This window comes from Drosophila pseudoobscura, chromosome X (assembly GCF_009870125.1).
Source record: "Drosophila pseudoobscura strain MV-25-SWS-2005 chromosome X, UCI_Dpse_MV25, whole genome shotgun sequence".
NCBI classification, from domain to species: Eukaryota; Metazoa; Arthropoda; class Insecta; order Diptera; family Drosophilidae; genus Drosophila; species Drosophila pseudoobscura.
This window is the reverse complement of record NC_046683.1, coordinates 44,192,574-44,218,821: the sequence shown is the minus strand read 5'-3', so window position 1 is coordinate 44,218,821 and position 26,248 is coordinate 44,192,574. Positions and strand designations below refer to the sequence as shown.

General features: G+C 44.9%; 1 protein-coding gene across 32 annotated transcripts in view; it reads left to right on the top strand.

Moving 5' to 3' along the window:
- Window positions 1-26,248, top strand: part of Ank2 (Ankyrin 2) — a 69,110-nt gene that overhangs the window by 31,720 nt on the left and 11,142 nt on the right. For 20 of the 32 annotated variants that reach the window (XM_033383491.1, XM_033383488.1, XM_033383487.1 and 17 more), the window contains one exon: window positions 1-26,248. This exon is cut by the window's left edge and continues 5,675 nt beyond it. The exons of 10 other annotated variants lie outside the window; for them this stretch is intronic. In XM_033383491.1, the coding sequence (XP_033239382.1) occupies window positions 1-26,248 (26,248 nt within the window). 2 more of the 32 variants (XM_033383499.1, XM_033383506.1) reach the window with 2 other exon arrangements.

The window sequence follows — 26,248 nt, the reverse complement described above, 5'->3', positions numbered from 1 at the left end:
GAGTTCAAGGCAGAAGAATTTGCAAGTTCTACTAAAACAACAATTGCCACCGTTGTCTCAAAGACTTCCGATTTGATCCCAAGTTCATTCACTGACGACAAACCTAAGCTAACTGACTTGAAGGGCGATAAGCCCATTGACTTGAAAGACGATAAGGTCCCAGCTAAACACCAGGATAAACCCAAGTCCCCTCTTGACTCAGTTAGGTCTAGTCTCATAGTGTATTCAGACGATGAAAGTGATGAAGAATTTGTTGTTCCTAGACCCCAAGAAAAGCCCGCTAGTCAGCACATTCCATCAGTTGTTCCATCTTTCGTTACTGGAGATAAATCTTCGCTTAATCCTGAAGAGAAACCAGCACCAGTTGTCTTGAAAGACGATAAGATCCCAGCAAAACCCGAAGACAAACCCAAGTCCCCCCTGGATTCAGTTAAGCCCAGTCGTACAGTGTATTCAGAAGATGAAGGTGATGAGGACTATGTTGTTCCTAGACTCCAAGAAAAGCCATTCCCGTCGGTTGTTTCTTCTGTTCTTGCTGGTGATAGATCTCCGCTTAAAGACATCCTTAAACAAGAAACGTTGACTGAGTTAGAGGCGGAAGAATTTGCAAGTGTCACCAAAACAAATATTGCAACTGTGGTCTCGAAGACTTCCGATTTGATTACAAGTTCATTCACTGACGACAAACCTAAACTAACTGACTTGGAGGACGATAAGCCCATTGACTTGAAAGACGATAGGGTCCAAGCTATGCACGAGGATAAACCCAAGTCCCCTCTGGACTCAGTTAAGTCTAGTCTCATAGTGTATTCAGACGATGAAAGTGAAGAGGAATATGGTGATCCTAGACCCCAAGGAAAGCTCGCTAGTCAGCTAATTCCATCAGCTGATCCATATCTCGTTGCTGGAGATAAATCTCCTCTTAAACCTGGAGAGAAATCAGCACCAGTTGTCTTGAAAGACGATAAGATCCCAGCTAAACCCGAAGACAAACCCAAGTCCCCTCTGGAGTCAGTAAAAAGCGATGAGGAATATAGTGTTCCTAGACCCCAAGAAAATCCCGTTAGTCAGCCAATTCCATCAGTTGTTTCATCTCTCGTTGCTGGGGATAAGTCTCCGCTTAAAACTGAAGAGAAACCAGCATCAGCTGACTTGAAAGAAGATAAGATCCCAGCTAAACCCGAAGACAAACCCAAGTCCCCTCTGGATTCAGTTAAGCCCAGTCCTACGATGCATTCAGATGATGAAAGCGATGAAGAATTTGGTGAGCGTATACCCCAAGAACAGCCACTCCCTTCGTTTGTTCCTTCTGTAGTTTCTGGAGATAAATCTCCTCTTAAAGACATCCCTAAACTAGAAACGGTGACTGTATCCAAGGCAGAAGAATTTGCAAGCTATACTAAAACAAATATTGCCACTGTGGTCTCGAAGACTTCCGATTTGATTACAAGTTCATTCACTGACGACAAACCCAAACTAACTGACTTGGAGGACGATAAGCCCATTGACTTGAAAGGCGATAGGGTCCAAGCTATGCACGAGGATAAACCCAAGTCCCCTCTGGACTCAGTTAAGTCTAGTCTCATAGTGTATTCAGACGATGAAAGTGATGAAGAATTTGTTGTTCCTAGACCCCAAGAAAAGCCCGCTAGTCAGCACATTCCATCAGTTGTTCCATCTTTCGTTACTGGAGATAAATCTCCGCATCAACTTGAAGAGAAACCAGCACCAGTTGTCTTGAAAGACGATAAGATCCCACCTAAGCCCGATGACAAACCCAAGTCCCCTCTGGACTCAGTAAAACCCAGTCGTACAGTGTATTCAGAAGATGAAGGTGATGAGGAGTATGTTGTTCCTAGACTCCAAGAAAAGCCATTCCCGTCGGTTGTTTCTTCTGTTCTTGCTGGTGATAGATCTCCGCTTAAAGACATCCTTAAACAAGAAACGTTGACTGAGTTCAAGGCAGAAGAATTTGCAAGTGTCACCAAAACAACTATTGCAACTGTGGTCTCGAAGACTTCCGATTTGATTACAAGTTCATTCACTGACGACAAACCTAAACTAACTGACTTGGAGGACGATAAGCCCATTGACTTGAAAGACGATAGGGTCCAAGCTAAGCACGAGGATACACCCAAGTCCGCTCTTGACTCAGTTAAGTCTAGTCTCATAGTGTATTCAGACGATGAAAGTGATGAAGAATATGGTGTTCCTAGACCCCAAGAAAAGCCCGCTAGTCAGCCAATTCCATCAGTTGTTCCATCTCTCATTGCTGGAGATAAATCTCCGCTTAAAACTGAAGAGAAACCAGCATCAGCTGACTCGAAAGAAGATAAGATCCCAGCTAAAGCCGAAGACAAACCCAAGTCCCCTCTGGATTCAGTTAAGCCCAGTCCTACGATGTATTCAGATGATGAAAGCGATGAAGAATTTGGTGAACGTATACCCCAAGAACAGCCACTCCCTTCGTTTGTTCCTTCTGTAGTTTCTGGAGATAAATCTCCTCTTAAAGACATCCTTCAACTAGAAACGGTGACTGAGTTCAAGGCAGAAGAATTTGCAAGTTCTACTAAAAAGAATATTGCCACTGCGGTCTCGAAGACTTCCGATTTGATTACAAGTTCATTCAGTGACGACAAACCCAAATTAACTGTCCAAGTCAGACCCCAAGAAAAGCCACTCCCTTCGTTTGTTTCTTCTGTAGTTTCTGGTGATAAATCTCCTCTTAAAGACATCCTTAAACTAGAAACGGTGACTGTATTCAAGGCAGAAGAATTTGCAAGCTATACTAAAACAAATATTGCCACTGTGGTCTCGAAGACTTCCGATTTGATTACAAGTTCATTCACTGACGACAAACCCAAACTAACTGACTTGGAGGACGATAAGCCCATTGACTTGAAAGACGATAGGGTCCAAGCTATGCACGAGGATAAACCCAAGTCCCCTCTGGACTCAGTTAAGTCTAGTCTCATAGTGTATTTAGACGATGAAAGTGAAGAGGAATATGGTGATCCTAGACCCCAAGGAAAGCTCGCTAGTCAGCTAATTCCATCAGCTGATCCATATCTCGTTGCTGGAGATAAATCTCCTCTTAAACCTGGAGAGAAATCAGCACCAGCTGTCTTGAAAGACGATAAGATCCCAGCTAAACCCGAAGACAAACCCAAGTCCCCTCTGGAGTCAGTAAAAAGCGATGAGGAATATAGTGTTCCTAGACCCCAAGAAAATCCCGTTAGTCAGCCAATTCCATCAGTTGTTTCATCTCTCGTTGCTGGGGATAAGTCTCCGCTTAAAACTGAAGAGAAACCAGCATCAGCTGACTTGAAAGAAGATAAGATCCCAGCTAAACCCGAAGACAAACCCAAGTCCCCTCTGGATTCAGTTAAGCCCAGTCCTACGATGCATTCAGATGATGAAAGCGATGAAGAATTTGGTGAGCGTATACCCCAAGAACAGCCACTCCCTTCGTTTGTTCCTTCTGTAGTTTCTGGAGATAAATCTCCTCTTAAAGACATCCCTAAACTAGGAACGGTGACTGTGTCCAAGGCAGAAGAATTTGCAAGCTATACTAAAACAAATATTGCCACTGTGGTCTCGAAGACTTCCGATTTGATTACAAGTTCATGTACTGACGAAAAACCTAAACTAACTGACTTGGAGGACGATAAGCCCATTGACTTGAAAGACGATAGGGTCCAAGCTAAGCACGAGGATAAACCCAAGTCCCCTCTTGACGCAGTTAAGTCTAGTCTCATAGTGTATTCAGACGATGAAAGTGACGAGGAATATGGTTTTCCTAGACCCCAAGAAAAGCCCGCTTGTCAGCCAATTCCATCAGTTGTTCCATCTCTCGTTGCTTTAGATAAATCTCCTCTTAAACCTGAAGAGAAACCAGCACCAGTTGTCATAAAGGACGATAAGATCCCAGCTAAACCCGAAGACAAACCCAAGTCCCTTCTAAATTCAGTTAAGCCCAGTCCTACGATGTATTCAGATGATGAAAGTGATGAAGAATTTGGTGAACGTATTCCCCAAGAACAGCCACTCCCTTCGTTTGTTTCTTCTGTAGTTTCTGGAGATAAATCTCCTCTTAAAGACATTCTTAAACTAGAAACGGTGACTGATTTCAAGGCTGAAGAATTTGCAAGTTCCACTAAAACAAATATTGCCACTGTGGTCTCGAAGACTTCCGATTTGATTACAAGTTCATTCACTGACGACAAACCTAAACTAACTGACTTGGAGGACGATAAGCCCATTGACTTGAAAGACAATAGGGTCCAAGCTAAGCACGAGGATAAACCCAAGTCCCCTCTTGGCTCAGTTAAGTCTAGTCTCATAGTGTATTCAGACGATGAAAGTGAAGAGGAATATGGTGATCCTAGACCCCAAGGAAAGCCCGCTAGTCAGCCAATTCCATCAGCTGATCCATATCTCGTTGCTGGAGATAAATCTCCGCTTAAACCTGAAGAGAAACCAGCACCAGTTGTCTTAAAAGACGATAAGATCCCAGCTAAGCCCGAAGACAAACCCAAGTCCCCTCTGGACTCAGTAAAAAGCGATGAGGAATACGGGGTTCCTAGACCCCAAGAAAAGCCCGCTAGTCAGCCAATTCCATCAGTTGTTCCAACTCTCGTTGCTATAGATAAATCTCCGCTTAAACCTGAAGAGAAACCAGCATCAGCTGTCTTGAAAGACGATAAGATCCCAGCTAAACCCGAAGACAAACCCAAGTCCCCTCTGGACTCAGTAAAAAGCGATGAGGAATATGGTGTTCCTAGACCCCAAGAAAAGCCCGCTAGTCAGCCAATTCCATCAGTTGTTCCATCTCTCGTTGCTGGAGATAAATCTCCGCTTAAAACTGAAGAGAAACCAGCATCAGCTGACTTGAAAGAAGATAAGATCCCAGCTAAAGCCGAAGACAAACCCAAGTCCCCTCTGGATTCAGTTATGCCCAGTCCAACGACGTATTCAGATGATGAAAGCGATGAAGAATTTGGTGAACGTATACCCCAAGAACAGCCACTCCCTTCGTTTGTTTCTTCTGTAGTTTCTGGAGATAAATCTCCTCTTAAAGACATTCTTAAACTAGAAACGGTGACTGATTTCAAGGCAGAAGAATTTGCAAGTTCCACTAAAACAAATATTGCCACTGTGGTCTCGAAGACTTCCGATTTGATTACAAGTTCATTCACTGACGACAAACCTAAACTAACTGACTTGGAGGACGATAAGCCCATTGACTTGAAAGACGATAGGGTCCAAGCTATGCACGAGGATAAACCCAAGTCCCCTCTGGACTCAGTAAAAAGCGATGAGGAATATGGGGTTCCAAGACCCCAAGAAAAGCCCGCTAGTCAGCCAATTCCATCAGTTGTTCCAACTCTCGTTGCTTTAGATAAATCTTCGCTTAAACCTGAAGAGAAACCAGCATCAGCTGTCTTGAAAGAAGATAAGATCTCAGCAAAACCCGAAGACAAACCCAAGTCCCCTCTGGACTCTGTAAAAAGCGATGAGGAATATGGTGTTCCTAGACCCCAAGAAAAGCCTGCTAGTCAGCCAATTCCATCAGTTGTTCCATCTCTCGTTGCTGGAGATAAATCTCCGCTTAAAACTGAAGAGAAACCAGCATCAGCTGACTTGAAAGAAGATAAGATCCCAGCAAAACCCGAAGACAAACCCAAGTCCCCTCTGGACTCAATAAAAAGCGATGAGGAATATGGTGTTCCTAGACCCCAAGAAAAGCCTGCTAGTCAGCCAATTCCATCAGTTGTTCCATCTCTCGTTGCTGGAGATAAATCTTCGCTTAAAACTGAAGAGAAACCAGCATTAGCTGACTTGAAAGACGATAAGATCCCAGCTAAACCCGAAGACAAACCCAAGTCCCCTCTGGACTCCGTAATAAGCGATGAGGAATATGGTGTTCCTAGACTCCAAGAAAAGCCCGCTAGTCAGCCAATTCCATCAGTTGTTCCATCTCTCGTTGCTGGATATAAATCTCCGCTTAAAACTGAAGAGAAACCAGCATCAGCTGACTTGAAAGAAGATAAGATCCCAGCTAAAGCCGAAGACAAACCCAAGTCCCCTCTGGATTCAGTTAAGCCCAGTCCAACGACGTATTCAGATGATGAAAGCGATGAAGAATTTGGTGAGCGTATACCCCAAGAACAGCCACTCCCTTCGTTTGTTCCTTCTGTAGTTTCTGGAGATAAATCTCCTCTTAAAGACATCCCTAAACTAGAAACGGTGACTGTGTCCAAGGCAGAAGAATTTGCAAGTTCCACTAAAACAAATATTGCCACTGTGGTCTCGAAGACTTCCGATTTGATTACAAGTTCATTCACTGACGACAAACCTAAACTAACTGACTTGGAGGACGATAAGCCCATTGACTTGAAAGACGATAGGGTCCAAGCTAAGCACGAGGATACACCCAAGTCCTCTCTTGACTCAGTTAAGTCTAGTCTCATAGTTTATTCAGATGATGTAAGTGATGAGGAATATGGTGTTCCTAGACCCCAAGAAAAGCCCGCTAATCAGCCAATTCCATCAGCTGATCCATATCTCGTTGCTGGAGATAAATCTCCGCTTAAACCTGAAGAGAAACCAGCACCAGTTGTCTTGAAAGACGATAAGATCCCAGCTAAGCCCGAAGACAAACCCAAGTCCCCTCTGGACTCAGTAAAAAGCGATGAGGAATACGGGGTTCCTAGACCCCAAGAAAAGCCCGCTAGTCAGCCAATTCCATCAGTTGTTCCATCTCTCGTTGCTTTAGATAAATCTCCTCTTAAACCTGAGGAGAAACCAGCACCAGTTGTCTTGAAAGACGATAAGATCCCAGCAAAACCCGAAGACAAACTCAAGTCCCCTCTGGACTCAGTAATAAGCGATGAGGAATATGGTGTTCCTACACCCCAAGAAAAGCCCGCTAGTCAGCCAATTCCATCAGTTGTTCCATCTCTCGTTGCTGGAGATAAATCTCCGCTTAAAACTGAAGAGAAACCAGCACCAGTTGTCTTGAAAGACGATAAGATCCCAGCTAAACCTGAAGACAAACCCAAGTCCCCTCTGGACTCAGTAATAAGCGATGAGGAATATGGTGTTCCTAGACTCCAAGAAAAGCCCGCTAGTCAGCCAATTCCATCAGTTGTTCCATCTCTCGTTGCTGGATATAAATCTCCGCTTAAAACTGAAGAGAAACCAGCACCAGTTGTCTTGAAAGACGATAAGATCCCAGCAAAACCCGAAGACAAACCCAAGTCCCCTCTGGATTCAGTTAAGCCCAGTCGTACAGTGTATTCAGAAGATGAAGGTGATGAGGACTATGTTGTTCCTAGACTCCAAGAAAAGCCATTCCCGTCGGTTGTTTCTTCTGTTCTTGCTGGTGATAGATCTCCGCTTAAAGACATCCTTAAACAAGAAACGTTGACTGAGTTCAAGGCAGAAGAATTTGCAAGTGTCACCAAAACAACAATTGCCACCGTTGTCTCAAAGACTTCCGATTTGATCCCAAGTTCATTCACTGACGACAAACCTAAGCTAACTGACTTGAAGGGCGATAAGCCCATTGACTTGAAAGACGATAAGGTCCCAGCTAAACACCAGGATAAACCCAAGTCCCCTCTTGACTCAGTTAAGTCTAGTCTCATAGTGTATTCAGACGATGAAAGTGATGAAGAATATGGTGTTCCTAGACCCCAAGAAAAGCCCGCTAGTCAGCCAATTCCATCAGCTGATCCATATCTCGTTGCTGGAGATAAATCTTCGCTTAAACCTGAAGAGAAACCAGCACCAGTTGTCTTGAAAGACGATAAGATCCCAGCAAAACCCGAAGACAAACCCAAGTCCCCCCTGGATTCAGTTAAGCCCAGTCGTACAGTGTATTCAGAAGATGAAGGTGATGAGGACTATGTTGTTCCTAGACTCCAAGAAAAGCCATTCCCGTCGGTTGTTTCTTCTGTTCTTGCTGGTGATAGATCTCCGCTTAAAAACATCCTTAAACAAGAAACGTTGACTGAGTTAGAGGCAGAAGAATTTGCAAGTGTCACCAAAACAACTATTGCAACTGTGGTCTCGAAGACTTCCGATTTGATTACAAGTTCATTCACTGACGACAAACCTAAACTAACTGACTTGGAGGACGATAAGCCCATTGACTTGAAAGACGATAGGGTCCAAGCTAAGCACGAGGATACACCCAAGTCCTCTCTTGACTCAGTTAAGTCTAGTCTCATAGTGTATTCAGATGATGAAAGTGATGAGGAATATGGTGTTCCTAGACCCCAGGAAAAGCCCGCTAATCAGCCAATTCCATCAGCTGATCCATATCTCGTTGCTGGAGATAAATCTCCGCTTAAACCTGAAGAAAAACCAGCACCAGTTGTCTTGAAAGACGATAAGATCCCAGCTAAACCCGAAGACAAACCCAAGTCCCCTCTGGACTCAGTAATAAGCGAAGAGGAATATGGAGTTCCTAGACCCCAAGAAAAGCCCGCTAGTCAGCCAATTCCATCAGTTGTTCCATCTCTCGTTGCTTTAGATAAATCTCCTCTTAAACCTGAAGAGAAATCGGCACCAGTTGTCTTAAAAGACGATAAGATCCCAGCTAAACCCGAAGACAAACCCAGTTCCCCTCTGGATTCAGTTAAGCCCAGTCGCACAGTGTATTCAGACGATGAAAGCGATGAGGAATATGGAGTTCCTAGACCCCAAGAAAAGCCCGCTAGTCAGCCAATTCCATCAGTTGTTCCATCTCTCGTTGCTTTAGATAAATCTCCGCTTAAACCTGAAGAGAAACCAGCACCAGTTGTCTTGAAAGACGATACGATCCCAGCAAAACCCGAAGACAAACCCAGGTCCACTCTGGATTCAGTTAAGCCCAGTGGTACAGTGTATTCAGACGATGAAAGCGATGAGGAATGTGGTGTTCCTAGACCCCAAGAAAAGCCCGCTAGTCAGCCAATTCCATCAGTTGTTCCATCTATCGTTGCTGGAGATAAATCTCCGCTTAAAACTGAAGAGAAACCAGCATCAGCTGACTTGAAAGACGGTAAGATCCCAGCAAAACCCGAAGACAAACCCAATTTCCCTCTGGACACAGTAAAAAGCGATGACGAATATGGTGTTTATAGACCCCAAGAAATGCCCGCTAGTCAGCCAATTCCATCAGTTGTTCTAGCTCTCGTTGCTGGAGATAAATCTCCGCTTAAAACTGAAAAGAAACCAGCATCAGCTGACTTGAAAAAAGATAAGATCCCAGCTAAACCCGAAGACAAACCCAAGTCTCCTGTGGACTCAGTAAAAAGCGATGAGGAATATGGTGTTTCTAGACCCCAAGAAAAACCCGCTAGTCAGCCAATTCCATCAGTAGTTCCATCTCTCATTGCTGGAGATAAATCTCCGCTTAAAACTGAAGAGAAACCAGCATCATCTGACTTGAAAGAAGATAAGATCCCAGCTAAAGCCGAAGTCAAACCCAAGTCCCCTCTGGATTCAGTTAAGCCCAGTCCTACGATGTATTCAGATGATGAAAGCGATGAAGAATTTGGTGAACATATACCCCTAGAACAGCCATTCCCCTCGTTTGTTTCTTCAGTAGTTTCTGGAGATAAATCTCCTCTTAAAGACATCCTCAAACTAGAAACGGTGACTGAGTCCAAGGCAGAAGAACTTGCAAGTTCTACTAAATCAAATATGGCCACTGTGGTCTCGAAGACTTCCGATTTGATTACAAGTTCATTCACTGACGACAAACATAAACTAACTGACTTTGAGGACGATAAGCCCATTGACTTGAAAGACGATAGGGTCCAAGCTAAGCACGAGGAAAAACCCAAGTCCTCTCTTGACTCAGTTAAGTCTAGTTTCATAGTGTATTCAGACGATGAAAGCGATGAGGAATATGGTGTTCTTAGACCCCAAGAAAAGCCCGCTAGTCAGCCAATTCCATCAGTTGTTCCATCTCTCGTTGCTTTAGATAAATCTCCTCTTAAACCTGAAGAGAAACCAGCACCAGTTGTCTTAAAAGACGATAAGATCCCAGCTAAACCCGAAGACAAACCCAAGTCCCCCCTGGACTCAGTAAAAAGCGATGAGGAATATGATGTTCTTAGACCCCAAGAAAAGCCCGCTAGTCAGCCAATTCCATCAGTTGTTCCATCTGTCGTTGCTTTAGATAAATCTCTTAAACCTGAAAAGAAACCAGCACCAGTTGTCTTTAAAGACGATAAGATCCCAGCTAAACCCGAAGACAAACCCAAGTCCCCTCTGGACTCAGCAAAAAGCGATGAGGAATATGGTGTTCCTACACCCCAAGAAAAGCCCGCTAGTCAGCCAGTTCCATCAGCTGATCCATATATCGTTGCTGGAGATAAATCTCCGCTTAAGTCTGAGGAGAACCCGGCACCAGTTGTCTTGAAAGACGATAAGATCTCAGCAAAATCCGAAGTTTATCGCAAGTCCCCTCTGGACTCAGTAAAGGTCAGTCGTACTGTGTATTCAGACGATGAAAGCGATGAGGAATATGGTGTTGCTACACCCCAAGAAAAGCCCGCTAGTCCGCCAATTCCATCAGTTGTTCCATCTCTCGTTGCTTTAGAAACATCTCCTTCTAAACCCGAAGAGAAATCAGCACCAGTTGTCTTGAAAGACGACAAGATCCCAGCTAAACCCGAAGACAAACCCAAGTCCCCTCTGGATTCAGTTAAGCCCAGTCCTACGATGTATTCAGATGATGAAAGCGATGAAGAATTTGGTGAACGTATACCCCAAGAACAGCCACTCCCTTCGTTTGTTTCTTCTGTAGTTTCTGGAGATAAATCTCCTCTTAAAGACATCCTTAAACTAGAAACGGTGACTGTGTCCAAGGCAGAAGAATTTGCAAGCTATACTAAAACAAATATTGCCACTGTGGTCTCGAAGACTTCCGATTTGATTACAAGTTCATTCACTGACGACAAACCCAAACTAACTGACTTGGAGGACGATAAGCCCATTGACTTGAAAGACGATAGGGTCCAAGCTAAGCACGGTGATAAACCCAAGTCCCCTCTGGACTCAGTTAAGTCTAGTCTCATAGTGTATTCAGACGATGAAAGTGAAGAGGAATATGGTGATCCTAGACCCCAAGGAAAGCTCGCTAGTCAGCCAATTCCATCAGCTGATCCATATCTCGTTGCTGGAGATAAATCTCCTCTTAAACCTGGAGAGAAACCAGCACCAGTTGTCTTGAAAGACGATAAGATCCCAGCTAAACCCGAAGACAAACCCAAGTCCCTTCTGGATTCAGTTAAGCCCAGTCCTACGATGTATTCAGATGATGAAAGTGATGAAGAATTTGGTGAACGTATTCCCCAAGAACAGCCACTCCCTTCGTTTGTTCCTTCTGTAGATCCTGGAGATAAATCTCCTCTTAAAGACATCCTTAAACTAAAAACGGTGACTGAGTTCAAGGCTGAAGAATTTGCAGGTTTTACTAAAACAAATATTGCCACTGTGGTCTCGAAGACTTCCGATTTGATTACAAGTTCATTCACTGACGACAAACCCAAACTAACTGACTTGGAGGACGATAAGCCCATTGACTTGAAAGACGATAGGGTCCAAGCTAAGCACGAGGATAAACCCAAGTCCCCTCTAGACTCAGTTAAGTCTAGTCTCATAGTGTATTCAGACGATGAAAGTGAAGAGGAATATGGTGATCCTAGACCCCAAGGAAAGCCCGCTAGTCAGCCAATTCCATCAGTTGTTCCATCTCTCGTTGCTTTAGATAAATCTCCTCTTAAACCTGAAGAGAAACCAGCACCAGTTGTCTTAAAAGACGATAAGATCCCAGCTAAACCCGAAGACAAACCCAAGTCCCCCCTGGACTCAGTAAAAAGCGATGAGGAATATGATGTTCTTAGACCCCAAGAAAAGCCCGCTAGTCAGCCAATTCCATCAGTTGTTCCATCTGTCGTTGCTTTAGATAAATCTCTTAAACCTGAAAAGAAACCAGCACCAGTTGTCTTTAAAGACGATAAGATCCCAGCTAAACCCGAAGACAAACCCAAGTCCCCTCTGGACTCAGCAAAAAGCGATGAGGAATATGGTGTTCCTACACCCCAAGAAAAGCCCGCTAGTCAGCCAGTTCCATCAGCTGATCCATATATCGTTGCTGGAGATAAATCTCCGCTTAAGTCTGAGGAGAACCCGGCACCAGTTGTCTTGAAAGACGATAAGATCTCAGCAAAATCCGAAGTTTATCGCAAGTCCCCTCTGGACTCAGTAAAGGTCAGTCGTACTGTGTATTCAGACGATGAAAGCGATGAGGAATATGGTGTTGCTACACCCCAAGAAAAGCCCGCTAGTCCGCCAATTCCATCAGTTGTTCCATCTCTCGTTGCTTTAGAAACATCTCCTTCTAAACCCGAAGAGAAATCAGCACCAGTTGTCTTGAAAGACGACAAGATCCCAGCTAAACCCGAAGACAAACCCAAGTCCCCTCTGGATTCAGTTAAGCCCAGTCCTACGATGTATTCAGATGATGAAAGCGATGAAGAATTTGGTGAACGTATACCCCAAGAACAGCCACTCCCTTCGTTTGTTTCTTCTGTAGTTTCTGGAGATAAATCTCCTCTTAAAGACATCCTTAAACTAGAAACGGTGACTGTGTCCAAGGCAGAAGAATTTGCAAGCTATACTAAAACAAATATTGCCACTGTGGTCTCGAAGACTTCCGATTTGATTACAAGTTCATTCACTGACGACAAACCCAAACTAACTGACTTGGAGGACGATAAGCCCATTGACTTGAAAGACGATAGGGTCCAAGCTAAGCACGGTGATAAACCCAAGTCCCCTCTGGACTCAGTTAAGTCTAGTCTCATAGTGTATTCAGACGATGAAAGTGAAGAGGAATATGGTGATCCTAGACCCCAAGGAAAGCTCGCTAGTCAGCCAATTCCATCAGCTGATCCATATCTCGTTGCTGGAGATAAATCTCCTCTTAAACCTGGAGAGAAACCAGCACCAGTTGTCTTGAAAGACGATAAGATCCCAGCTAAACCCGAAGACAAACCCAAGTCCCTTCTGGATTCAGTTAAGCCCAGTCCTACGATGTATTCAGATGATGAAAGTGATGAAGAATTTGGTGAACGTATTCCCCAAGAACAGCCACTCCCTTCGTTTGTTCCTTCTGTAGATCCTGGAGATAAATCTCCTCTTAAAGACATCCTTAAACTAAAAACGGTGACTGAGTTCAAGGCTGAAGAATTTGCAGGTTTTACTAAAACAAATATTGCCACTGTGGTCTCGAAGACTTCCGATTTGATTACAAGTTCATTCACTGACGACAAACCCAAACTAACTGACTTGGAGGACGATAAGCCCATTGACTTGAAAGACGATAGGGTCCAAGCTAAGCACGAGGATAAACCCAAGTCCCCTCTAGACTCAGTTAAGTCTAGTCTCATAGTGTATTCAGACGATGAAAGTGAAGAGGAATATGGTGATCCTAGACCCCAAGGAAAGCCCGCTAGTCAGCCAATACCATCAGCTGATCCATATCTCGTTGCTGGAGATAAATCTCCGCTTAAACCTGAAGAAAAACCAGCACCAGTTGTCTTGAAAGACGATAAGATCCCCGCAAAATCCGAAGACAAACCCAGGTCCCCTCTGGATTCAGTTAAGCCCAGTCGTACAGTGTATTCAGACGATGAAAGCGATGAGGAATATGGAGTTCCTAGACCCCAAGAAAAGCCCGCTAGTTTGCCAATTCCATCAGTTGTTCCATCTCTCGTTGCTTTAGATAAATCTCCTCTTAAACCAGAAGAGAAATCAGCGCCAGTTGTCTTAAAAGACGATAAGATCCCAGCTAAATCCGAAGACACACCCAGGTCCCCTCTGGATTCAGTTAAGCCCAGTCGTACAGTGTATTCAGACGATGAAAACGATGAGGAATATGGAGTTTCTAGACCCCAAGAAAAGCCCGCTAGTCAGCCAATTCCATCAGTTGTTCCATCTCTCGTTGCTTTAGATAAATCTCCTCTTAAACCTGAAGAGATATCAGCACCAGTTGTCTTGAAAGACGACAAGATCCCAGCTAAACCCGAAGACAAACCCAAGTCCCCTCTGGATTCAGCTAAGCCCAGTCGTACAGTGTATTCAGACGATGAAAGCGATGAGGAATATGGAGTTCCTAGACCCCAAGAAAAGCCCGCTAGTCAGCCAATTCCATCAGCTGTTCCATCTCTCGTTGCTTTAGATAAATCTCCTCTTAAGCCGGAAGAGAAATCAGCACCAGTTGTCTTAAAAGACGATAAGATCCCAGCTAAGCCCGAAGACAAACCCAAGTCCCCTCTGTACTCAGTAAAAAGCGATGAGGAATATGGTGTTCCTAGACCCCAAGAAAAGCCCGCTAGTCAGCCAATTCCATCAGTTGTTCCATCTATCGTTGCTGGAGATAAATCTCCGCTTAAAACTGAAGAGAAACCAGCATCAGCTGACTTGAAAGACGGTAAGATCCCAGCGAAACCCGAAGACAAACCCAAGTTCCCTCTGGATTCAGTAAAGCCCAGTCGTACAGTGTATTCAGACGATGAAAGCGATGAGGAATATGGTGTTCCTAGACCCCAAGAAAAGCCCGCTAGTCAGCCAATTCCATCAGTTGTTCCATCTCTCGTTGCTTTAGAAAAATCTCCTCTTAAACCTGAAGAGAAATCAGCACCAGTTGTCTTGAAAGACGACAAGATCCCAGCTAAACCCGAAGACAAACCCAAGTCCCCTCTGGATTCAGTAAAGCCCAGTCCTGCGATGTATTCAGATGATGAAAGCGATGAAGAATTTGGTGATCGTAGACCCCAAGAAAAGCCACTACCTGCGTTTGTTTCTTCTGTAGTTTCTGGAGATAAATCTCCTCTTAAAGATATCCTTAAACTAGAAACGGTGACTGTGTCCAAGGCAGAAGAATTTGCAAGCTATACTAAAACAAATATTGCCACTGTGGTCTCGAAGACTTCCGATTTGATTACAAGTTCATTCACTGACGACAAACCCAAACTAACTGACTTGGAGGACGATAAGCCCATTGACTTGAAAGACGATAGGGTCCAAGCTAAGCACGGTGATAAACCCAAGTCCCCTCTTGACTCAGTTAAGTCTAGTCTCATAGTGTATTCAGATGATGAAAGTGACGAGGAATATGGTTTTCCTAGACCCCAAGAAAAGCCCGCTTGTCAGCCAATTCCATCAGTTGTTCCATCTCTCGTTGCTTTAGATAAATCTCCTCTTAAACCTGAAAAGAAACCAGCACCAGTTGTCATAAAGGACGATAAGATCCCAGCTAAACCCGAAGACAAACCCAAGTCCCTTCTGGATTCAGTTAAGCCCAGTCCTACGATGTATTCAGATGATGAAAGTGATGAAGAATTTGGTGAACGTATTCCCCAAGAACAGCCACTCCCTTCGTTTGTTCCTTCTGTAGTTCCTGGAGATAAATCTCCTCTTAAAGACATCCTTAAACTAAAAACGGTGACTGAGTTCAAGGCTGAAGAATTTGCAAGTTTTACTAAAACAAATATTGCCACTGTGGTCTCGAAGACTTCCGATTTGATTACAAGTTCATTCACTGACGACAAACCCAAACTAACTGACTTGGAGGACGATAAGCCCATTGACTTGAAAGACGATAGGGTCCAAGCTAAGCACGAGGATAAACCCAAGTCCCCTCTGGACTCAGTTAAGCCTAGTCTCACAGTGTATTCAGACGATGAAAGCGATGAGGAATATGGAGTTCCTAGACCACAAGAAAATCCCGCTAGTCAGCCAATTCAATCAGCTGATCCATATCTCGTTGCTGGAGATAAATCTCCGCTTAAACCTGAAGAAAAACCAGCACCAGTTGCCTTAAAAGACGATAAGATCCCAGCTAAACCCGAAGACAAACCCAAGTCCCCTCTGGATTCAGTTAAGCCCAGTCGTACAGTGTATTCAGACGATGAAAGCGATGAGGAATATGGAGTTCCTAGACCCCAAGAAAAGCCCGCTAGTCAGCCAATTCCATCAGTTGTTCCATCTCTCGTTGCTTTAGATAAATCTCCTCTTAAACCTGAAGAGAAATCGGCACCAGTTGTCTTAAAAGACGATAAGATCCCAGCTAAACCCGAAGACAAACCCAGTTCCCCTCTGGATTCAGTTAAGCCCAGTCGTACAGTGTATTCAGACGATGAAAGCGATGAGGAATATGGAGTTCCTAGAGCCCAAGAAAAGCCCGCTAGTCAGCCAATTCCATCAGTTGTTCCATCTCTCGTTGCTTTAGATAAATCTCCTCTTAAACCGGAAGAGAAATCAGCACCAGTTGTCTTAAAAGACGATACGATCCCAGCTAAACCCGAAGACAAACCCAGGTCCCCTCTGGATTCAGTTAAGCCCAGTCGTACAGTGTATTCAGACGATGAAAGCGATGAGAAATATGGAGTTCCTAGACCCCAAGAAAAGCCCGCTAGTCAGCCAATTCCATCAGTTGTTCCGTCTCTCGTTGCTTTAGATAAATCTACTCTTAAACCTGAAGAGAAATCGGCACCAGTTGTCTTAAAAGACGATAAGATCCCAGCTAAACCCGAAGACAAACCCAGGTCCCCTCTGGATTCAGTTAAGCCCAGTCGCACAGTGTATGCAGACGATGAAAGCGATGAGGAATATGGAGTTCCTAGACCCCAAGAAAAGCCCGCAAGTCAGCCAATTCCATCAGTTGTTCCATCTCTCGTTGCTTTAGATAAATCTCCTCTTAAGCCGGAAGAGAAATCAGCACAAGTTGCCTTAAAAGACGATAAGATCCCAGCTAAGCCCAAAGACAAACCCAAGTCCCCTCTGGACTCAGTAAAAAGCGATGAGGAATATGGTGATCCTAGACCCCAAGGAAAGCCCGCTAGTCAGCCAATTCCATCAGCTGATCCATATCTCGTTGCTGGAGATAAATCTTCGCTTAAACCTGAAGAAAAACCAGCACCAGTTGTCTTGAAAGACGATAAGATCCCCGCAAAATCCGAAGACAAAGCCAGGTCCCCTCTGGATCCAGTTAAGCCCAGTCGTACAGTGTATTCAGACGATGAAAGCGATGAGGAATATGGAGTTCCTAGACCCCAAGAAAAGCCCGCTAGTCAGCCAATTCCATCAGTTGTTCCATCTCTCGTTGCTTTAGATAAATCTCCTCTTAAACCTAAAGAGAAATCGGCACCAGCTGTCTTAAAAGACGATAAGATCCCAGCTAAACCCGAAGACAAATCCAGTTCCCCTCTGGATTCAGTTAAGCCCAGTCGCACAGTGTATTCAGACGATGAAAGCGATGAGGAATATGGAGTTCCTAGACCCCAAGAAAAGCCCGCTAGTCAGCCAATTCCATCAGTTGTTCCATCTCTCGTTGCTTTAGATAAATCTCCTCTTAAACCGGAAGAGAAATCAGCACCAGTTACCTTAAAAGACGATAAGATCCCAGCTAAACCCGAAGACAAACCCAAGTCCCCTCTGGACTCAGTAAAAAGTGATGAGGAATATGGTGTTCCTAGACCCCAAGAAAAGCTCGCTAGTCAGCCAATTCCATCAGTTGTTCCATCTATCGTTGCTGGAGATAAATCTCCGCTTAAAACTGAAGAGAAACCAGCATCAACTGACTTGAAAGACGGTAAGATCCCAGCAAAACCCGAAGACAAACCCAAGTCCCCTCTGGATTCAGTTAAGCCCAGTCGTACAGTGTATTCAGACGATGAAAGCGATGAGGAATATGGAGTTCCTAGACCCCAAGAAAAGCCCGCTAGTCAGCCAATTCCATCAGTTGTTCCATCTCTCGTTGCTTTAGAAAAATCTCCTCTTAAACCTGAAGAGAAATCAGCACCAGTTGTCTTGAAAGACGACAAGATCCCAGCTAAACCCGAAGACAAACCCAAGTCCCCTCTGGATTCAGTTGAGCCCAGTCCTGCGATGTATTCAGATGATGAAAGCGATAAAGAATTTGGTGATCGTAGACCCCAAGAAAAGCCACTACCTGCGTTTGTTTCTTCTGTAGTTTCTGGAGATAAATCTCCTCTTAAAGATATCCTTAAACTAGAAACGGTGACTGTGTCCAAGGCAGAAGAATTTGCAAGCTATACTAAAACAAATATTGCCACTGTGGTCTCGAAGACTTCCGATTTGATTACAAGTTCATTCACTGACGACAAACCCAAACTAACTGACTTGGAGGACGATAAGCCCATTGACTTGAAAGACGATAGGGTCCAAGCTAAGCACGAGGATAAACCCAAGTCCCCTCTTGACTCACTTAACTCTAGTCTCATAGTGTATTCAGACGATGAAAGCGATGAGGAATATCGTGTTCCTAGACCACAAGAAAATCCCGCTAGTCAGCCAATTCAATCAGCTGATCCATATCTCGTTGCTGGAGATAAATCTCCGCTTAAACCTGAAGAAAAACCAGCACCAGTTGTCTTGAAAGACGATAAGATCCCCGCAAAACCCGAAGACAAACCCAGGTCCCCTCTGGATTCAGTTAAGCCCAGTCGTACAGTGTATTCAGACGATGAAAGCGATGAAGAATATGGAGTTCCTAGACCCCAAGAAAAGCTCGCTAGTCAGCCAATTCCATCAGTTGTTCCATCTCTCGTTGCTTTAGATAAATCTCCTCTTAAACCTGAAGAGAAATCGGCACCAGTTGTCTTAAAAGACGATAAGATCCCAGCTAAACCCGAAGACAAATCCAGTTCCCCTCTGGATTCAGTTAAGCCCAGTCGCACAGTGCATTCAGACGATGAAAGCGATGAGGAATATGGAGTTCCTAGACCCCAAGAAAAGCCCGCTAGTCAGCCAATTCCATCAGTTGTTCCATCTCTCGTTGCTTTAGATAAATCTCCTCTTAAACCTGAAGAGAAATCGGCACCAGTTGTCCTAAAAGACGATAAGATCCCAGCTAAACCCGAAGACAAACCCAAGTCCCCTCTGGACTCAGTAAAAAGTGATGAGGAATATGGTGTTCCTAGACCCCAAGAAAAGTTCGCTAGTCAGCCAATTCCATCAGTTGTTCCATCTATCGTTGCTGGAGATAAATCTCCGCTTAAAACTGAAGAGAAACCAGCATCAGCTGACTTGAAAGACGGTAAGATCCCAGCAAAACCCGAAGACAAACCCAAGTCCCCTCTGGATTCAGTTAAGCCCAGTCGTACAGTGTATTCAGACGATGAAAGCGATGAGGAATATGGAGTTCCTAGACCCCAAGAAAAGCCCGCTAGTCAGCCAATTCCATCAGTTGTTCCATCTCTCGTTGCTTTAGAAAAATCTCCTCTTAAACCTGAAAAGAAATCAGCACCAGTTGTCTTGAAAGACGACAAGATCCCAGCTAAACCCGAAGACAAACCCAAGTCCCCTCTGGATTCAGTTAAGCCCAGTCCTGCGATGTATTCAGATGATGAAAGCGATGAAGAGTTTGGTGATCGTAGACCCCAAGAAAAGCCACTACCTGCGTTTGTTTCTTCTGTAGTTTCTGGAGATAAATCTCCTCTTAAAGATATCCTTAAACTAGAAACGGTGACTGTGTCCAAGGCAGAAGAATTTGCAAGCTATACTAAAACAAATATTGCCACTGTGGTCTCGAAGACTTCCGATTTGATTACAAGTTCATTCACTGACGACAAACCTAAACTAACTGACTTGGAGGACGATAAGCCCATTGACTTGAAAGACGATAGGGTCCAAGCTAAGCACGAGGATAAACCCAAGTCCCCTCTTGACTCAGTTAAGTCTAGTCTCATAGTGTATTCAGACGATGAAAGTGACGAGGAATATGGTTTTCCTAGACTCCAAGAAAAGCCCGCTTGTCAGCCAATTCTATCAGTTGTTCCATCTCTCGTTGCTTTAAATAAATCTCCTCTTAAACCTGAAGAGAAACCAGCATCAGTTGTGATAAAAGACGATAAGATCCCAGCTAAACCCGAAGACAAACCCAAGTCCCTTCTGGATTCAGTTAAGCCCAGTCCTACGATGTATTCAGATGATGAAAGTGATGAAGAATTTGGTGAACGTATTCCCCAAGAACAGCCACTCCCTTCGTTTGTTCCTTCTGTAGTTCCTGGAGATAAATCTCCTCTTAAAGACATCGTTAAACTAGAAACGGTGACTGTGTCCAAGGCAGAAGAATTTGCAAGCTATACTAAAACAAATATTGCCACTGTGGTCTCGAAGACTTCCGATTTGATTACAAGTTCATTCACTGACGACAAAGCTAAACTAACTGACTTGGAGGACGATAAGCCCATTGACTTGAAAGACGATAGGGTCCAAGCTAAGCACGAGGATAAACCCAAGTCCCCTCTTGACTCAGTTAAGTCTAGTCTCATAGTGTATTCAGACGATGAATGTGACGAGGAATATGGTTTTCCTAGACTCCAAGAAAAGCCCGCTAGTCAGCCAATTCCATCAGCTGATCCATATCTCGTTGCTGGAGATAAATCTCCTCTTAAACCTGAAGAGAAATCAGCACCAGTTGTCTTGAAAGACGACAAGATCTCAGCTAAACCCGAAGACAAACCCAAGTCCCCTCTGGATTCAGTTAAGCCCAGTCCTGCGATGTATTCAGATGATGAAAGCGATGAAGAGTTTGGTGATCGTAGACCCCAAGAAAAGCCACTACCTGCGTTTGTTTCTTCTGTAGTTTCTGGAGATAAATCTCCTCTTAAAGATATCCTTAAACTAGAAACGGTGACTGTGTCCAAGGCAGAAGAATTTGCAAGCTATACTAAAACAAATATTGCCACTGTGGTCTCGAAGACTTCCGATTTGATTACAAGTTCATTCACTGACGACAAACCTAAACTAACTGACTTGGAGGACGATAAGCCCATTGACTTGAAAGACGATAGGGTCCAAGCTAAGCACGGGGATAAACCCAAGTCCCCTCTTGACTCAGTTAAGTCTAGTCTCATAGTGTATTCAGACGATGAAAGTGACGAGGAATATGGTTTTCCTAGACCCCAAGAAAAGCCCGCTTGTCAGCCAATTCCATCAGTTGTTCCATCTCTCGTTGCTTTAGATAAATCTCCTCTTAAACCTGAAGAGAAACCAGCACCAGTTATCATAAAGGACGATAAAATCCCAGCTAAACCCGAAGACAAACCCAAGTCCCTTCTGGATTCAGTTAAGCCCAGTCCAACGATGTATTCAGATGATGAAAGCGATGAAGAATTTGGCGAACGTGTACTCCAAGAACAGCCACTCCCTTCGTTTGTTTCTTCTGTAGTTTCTGGAGATAAATCTCCTTTTAAAGACATCCTTGAAATAGAAACGGTGACTGAGTTCAAGGCAGAAGAATTTGCAAGTTCTACTAAAACAAATATTGCCACTGTGGTCTCGAAGACTTCCGATTTGATTACAAGTTCATTCACTGACGACAAACCTAAACTAACTGACTTGGAGGACGATAAGCCCATAGACTTGAAAGATGATAGGGTCCAGGCTAAACACGAGGATAAACCCAAGTCCCCTCTTGACTCAGTTAGGTCTAATCTCATAGTTTATTCAGACGATGAAAGCGATAGACCACAAAAAAATCCCGCTAGTCATCCAATTCCATCAGTTGTTCCATCTCTCGTTGCTTCAGATAAATCTCCTCTTAAACCTGATGAGAAACCAGTACCAGTTGTCTTGAAAGACGATAAGATCCCAGCTAAACCCGAAGACAAACCCAAGTCCCTTCTGGATTCCGTTAAGCCCAGTCCTACGATGTATTCAGATGATAAAAGCGATGAAGAATTTGGGGAACGTGTACCCCAAGAACAGCCACTCCCTTCGTTTGTTTCTTCTGTAGTTTCTGGAGATAAATCTCCTCTTAAAGACATCCCTAAACTAGAAACGGTGACTGTGTCCAAGGCAGAAGAATTTGCAAGTTCCACTAAAACAAATATTGCCACTGTGGTCTCGAAGACTTCCGATTTGATTACAAGTTCATTCACTGACGACAAACCCAAACTAACTGACTTGGAGGACGATAAGCCCATTGACTTGAAAGACGATAGGGTCCAAGCTAAGCACGAGGATAAACCCAAGTCCCGTCTTGACTCAGTTAAGTCTAGTCTCATAGTGTATTCAGACGATGAAAGTGACGAGGAATATGGTTTTCCTAGACCCCAAGAAAAGCCCGCTTGTCAGCCAATTCCATCAGTTGTTCCATCTCTCGTTGCTTTAGATAAATCTCCGCTTAAACCTGACGAGAAACCAGCATCCATTGACTTGAAAGAAGATAAGATCCAAGCTAAACCCGAAGACAAACCAACGTCCCCTCTGGATTCAGTTATGCCTAGTTCTAGTTCGGTTGTTCCTTCTGTTGGTGCTGGAGATAAATCTCCGCTTAAAACTGAAGAGAAAGCAAAACCAGTTGACTTGAAGAACGAAAAGGTCCCAGCTAAACCTGAGGATAAGCTTAAGTCCCCCCTTGCTTCAGTTAAGCCCAGTCCAGTCGTATCTTCAGACGATAAAAGCGATGAAGAATTTGGTGATCTTAGGCCCCAAGAAAAGCCACTCCCTTCGTTTGTTTCTTCTGTAGTTTCTGGAGATAAATCTCCTCTTAAAGACATCCTTAAACTAGAAACGGTGACTGTGTCCAAGGCAGAAGAATTTGCAAGCTATACTAAAACAAATATTGCCACTGTGGTCTCGAAGACTTCCGATTTGATTACAAGTTCATTCACTGACGACAAACCTAAACTAACAGACTTGGAGGACGATAAGCCCATTGACTTGAAAGACGATAGGGTCCAAGCTAAGCACGGTGATAAGCCCAAGTCCCCTCTTGGCTCAGTTAAGTCTAGTCTCATAGTGTATTCAGACGATGAAAGTGACGAGGAATATGGTTTTCCTAGACCCCAAGAAAAGCCCGCTTGTCAGCCAATTCCATCAGTTGTTCCATTTCTCGTTGCTGGAGATGAATCTCAGCTTAAACCTGAAGACCTGACTGAGTTCAAGGCAGAAGAATTTGCAAGTTCTACTAAAACAAATATTGCCACTGTGGTCTCGAAGACTTCCGATTTGATTACAAGTTCATTCACTGACGACAAACCTAATCTAATTGACTTGAAGGACGATAAGACCATTGACTTGAAACACGATAGGGTCCCAGCTAAACACGAGGATAAATCCAAGTCCCCTCTGGACTCAGCTAAGCCTAGTCTCATAGTGTATTCAGACGATGAAAGTGATGAGGAATATGGTGTTCCTAAGCCCAAAGAAAAACTGGCTAGTCAGCCAATTTCATCAGTTGTTCCATCTCTTGCTGCTGGAGATAAAACTGCCCTTAAACTTAAAGTGAAGCCAACACTAGTTGTTTTAAAAGACGATAAGTTTCCAGCTAAGCCCGAAGACAAACCCAAGTCTCCTCTGGATTTAGTGAAGCCCAGTCCTCCGATGTATTCAGACAATGAAAGTTTTGAGGAATATGGTGCACCCAAACATCAAGAAAAGCCCGCCAGTCAGCCAATTCCGTCGGCTGCTCCTTCTGTCGTTGCTGGAGATAAATCTCTGCATGCTGAAAAAAAACCAGATCCAGTTTACTTTAAAGACACAATCAAAACTCAGTCATTTTCGGTACCTGTTCGTTCTTTTGAAGGGTCACACGAATCTCCATTAAAAGCAGTGGAGACACCAAAACTTTCGAATGATGAGACCATGGTCACGTCGTACTCCGGCGAAAACAGATCCGTTCAGCAGATTGTGGAAGACACTTTGAGAGCAGGCGATGCTGAGGTACTAAAAATAGTAAACGAAACACTTAAGAGTGTTCAGGTCCACCGCCACTTGGGCCATGTGACGGAGCAGTTGGAATCAGAAGATGAGCGGTCGGTGGAGCAGATTGTAGAAGAAACATTGAATAGTGCGAAGATAGATTCTTTAGGGCCTAGGGATGAAAAGTTGTGCCCTAGTAACATTGAGGAGGCCGAACCCAAAGAAGTTCGTCCAATAGCATATTTTGTTAACTTAGATGATGAGAAAAAATCGCCACTGCCCGCCAAGAAACCAGCCGTCAAAACGCAGCAGAAAATGGTAGCTAAGTCGGAAACGGCAAAAGGGAAAATAGTGAAAGATTCCAGTGCAAAATCAGCAGCAAGGAGTTCTCTGAGTAGGAGGACAGTGGGGGATAAAGAAAAACCAAAGTCCGATATGAAAACTCAGGCTTTAACATCCTCAACGCAGACCAAACAGAAGAAGCCAATTAGTAAGCAAACCGTGACGCGGAAGACGTCTGTCTCGGAAAAACCGAAAGCGCCAGCCAAATCCGAGCCGAGAAGGTCGGTGACGAGTTCCGTTTCGACCACAAGCTCAGCCTCTGCCACAAGCCGTGTGATTAGTGAGATACATTTCGAGCGGTCTGCCAGTCCCGCATCCAGTTCTATATTCTACGAGAGTCACCCGCAAGGCGAGGGCAGTCGCTCAACCACGCCGAGGCCTAGGGTGAAAACAGATGTCACACGAATACCCTACAATACCTCAATTCGATCGTTGAGCCCCTCGTCCAAGTCTACGAAGTCAGCTAGAGTAACAGCTGCCTCGTCAGTGAAACAGACAGCCACAAAACAATCTAAGACGACTACCAATCGATCTACCAAAGAGCTTACAGGAAGCACTGCTAAGAAGACCGACAGCAAAATCAGCAGTCAAGAGCATGTGGAGACGAAGCGAATGATAACCCCGACACCCATTGCCACACACAGATATATGCAGCCCACTTTGTCTCACAATATCCGATATGGGTTGAGTGGCGATGCCGAGGGCCAGAGGGTCTCTCCGGCTCCGCCAAAGTCCCCAGCACCGCCGAAATCGCCGGCCCCTCCTCAGACCAAAAGTACGTACAGAACCCAGACAAGTATGACAAGTGCCTTGACAAAGTCCACATATTTGGAACGAAAACAGAAGAATTCTATCGTCGAGAAGGTGCAGCCCCAAGCGCATTCCCAGATCAAGAGAGGTTCTCAGAGCGACAGCAAGGAGTCGCTGAAGAACACCGGACGCCTATACAAGAGACAGACCTCCAAAGAAAACAAGCTAACAAACGTGATAGGTTCCCAGAGCCAAGCAACCAAAAGCATGAAGACACAATCAGCTAATTCAACCAAGACCATTGCCCACAGAACTTCCATAGAAACCGACAACAGGCATGCGGTGGCCAGCCTTCAGAAGAAGGCCCCCCCAGTCACTATACAGCGCAACAAAGTTCCGATTAGCGCGTCTTCCATGAAAAGGACTGCAGCAGCAAAGCTGCCTAGCAGAAGTGATGAAACCGTCAAGAAACCTCAGATAGACGTTAAGAAAACAGTCAGGCGTACGGTAGCCAGCAGCACGGCCGCCACCAGAACGGTGCAGAGCTCCATTGAGCCGAAGCTGCAGAAGAAGATGAAGGACAACATGAACGAATCAAGCTCGACCAGTGGCAGTACCAGTGCCAGCGGCTCTTCTAACAGCACCCGGCGCAGCGTGCGCTCGGTTACGGTCAGCCGGAAGACCGACAAAGAGATGGCCAACCTAAAGCTGTCGGAGAAGAAAAGAGAACCGTCGACATCGTCATCGACATCGACTTCGACTGTGCGCGTGCACAGGGAACCGACAGCGACAACCGCCGCTGTTAGCACCGTGCTTGTTGATGACGACTGTGAGGTGATAACCATACGTTCCATTAAATCAAGCGATAGTACAAAAAGTTCTACCTCATCATCCTCCGGTAGTGGCAGCAACAGTCGCAAGGTGCTAACCAGCGAGGTTTTCACTAAGACCTTCGGCCCCGACAGGCCCCTAGAGGTGGTCTATCGGCAGCCCGAGTTCGATGTAGATCACCACACCACCATGTCCGTGCGGCCGCCCTCCACAAACGAGCAGCAGCGGTGCATAAACGAGTTTGATGTTAGCTTTATCGATACCACCGATTCCAGTCTTTCCGACTCCGTTGCACTGCCTATGTTCGGCGCTGGCGAACCGGAGCGCCTGCTGGCCGCCAGTCCCGGCTCTCCCAAGCCGACCCGTAGTCCCCTGGCCCTCGTCGAGGAGACGTTGCGCCGCCAGCAGCAGCACCTACACCATCAGCAGCAGCATCCGCAGCCCCATCACCACAGTGCACTCGTGGCAGGGGCAGGGCCTGGGGCAGGACTAGGCGCCTCTGCCTTAGACCCTTCGCTGCAGCTGCATGTGGAGAGCGGCAGTATTGTGGTGGAGACTGAGGTGGAGAAGAGCAGCACATCCAAAG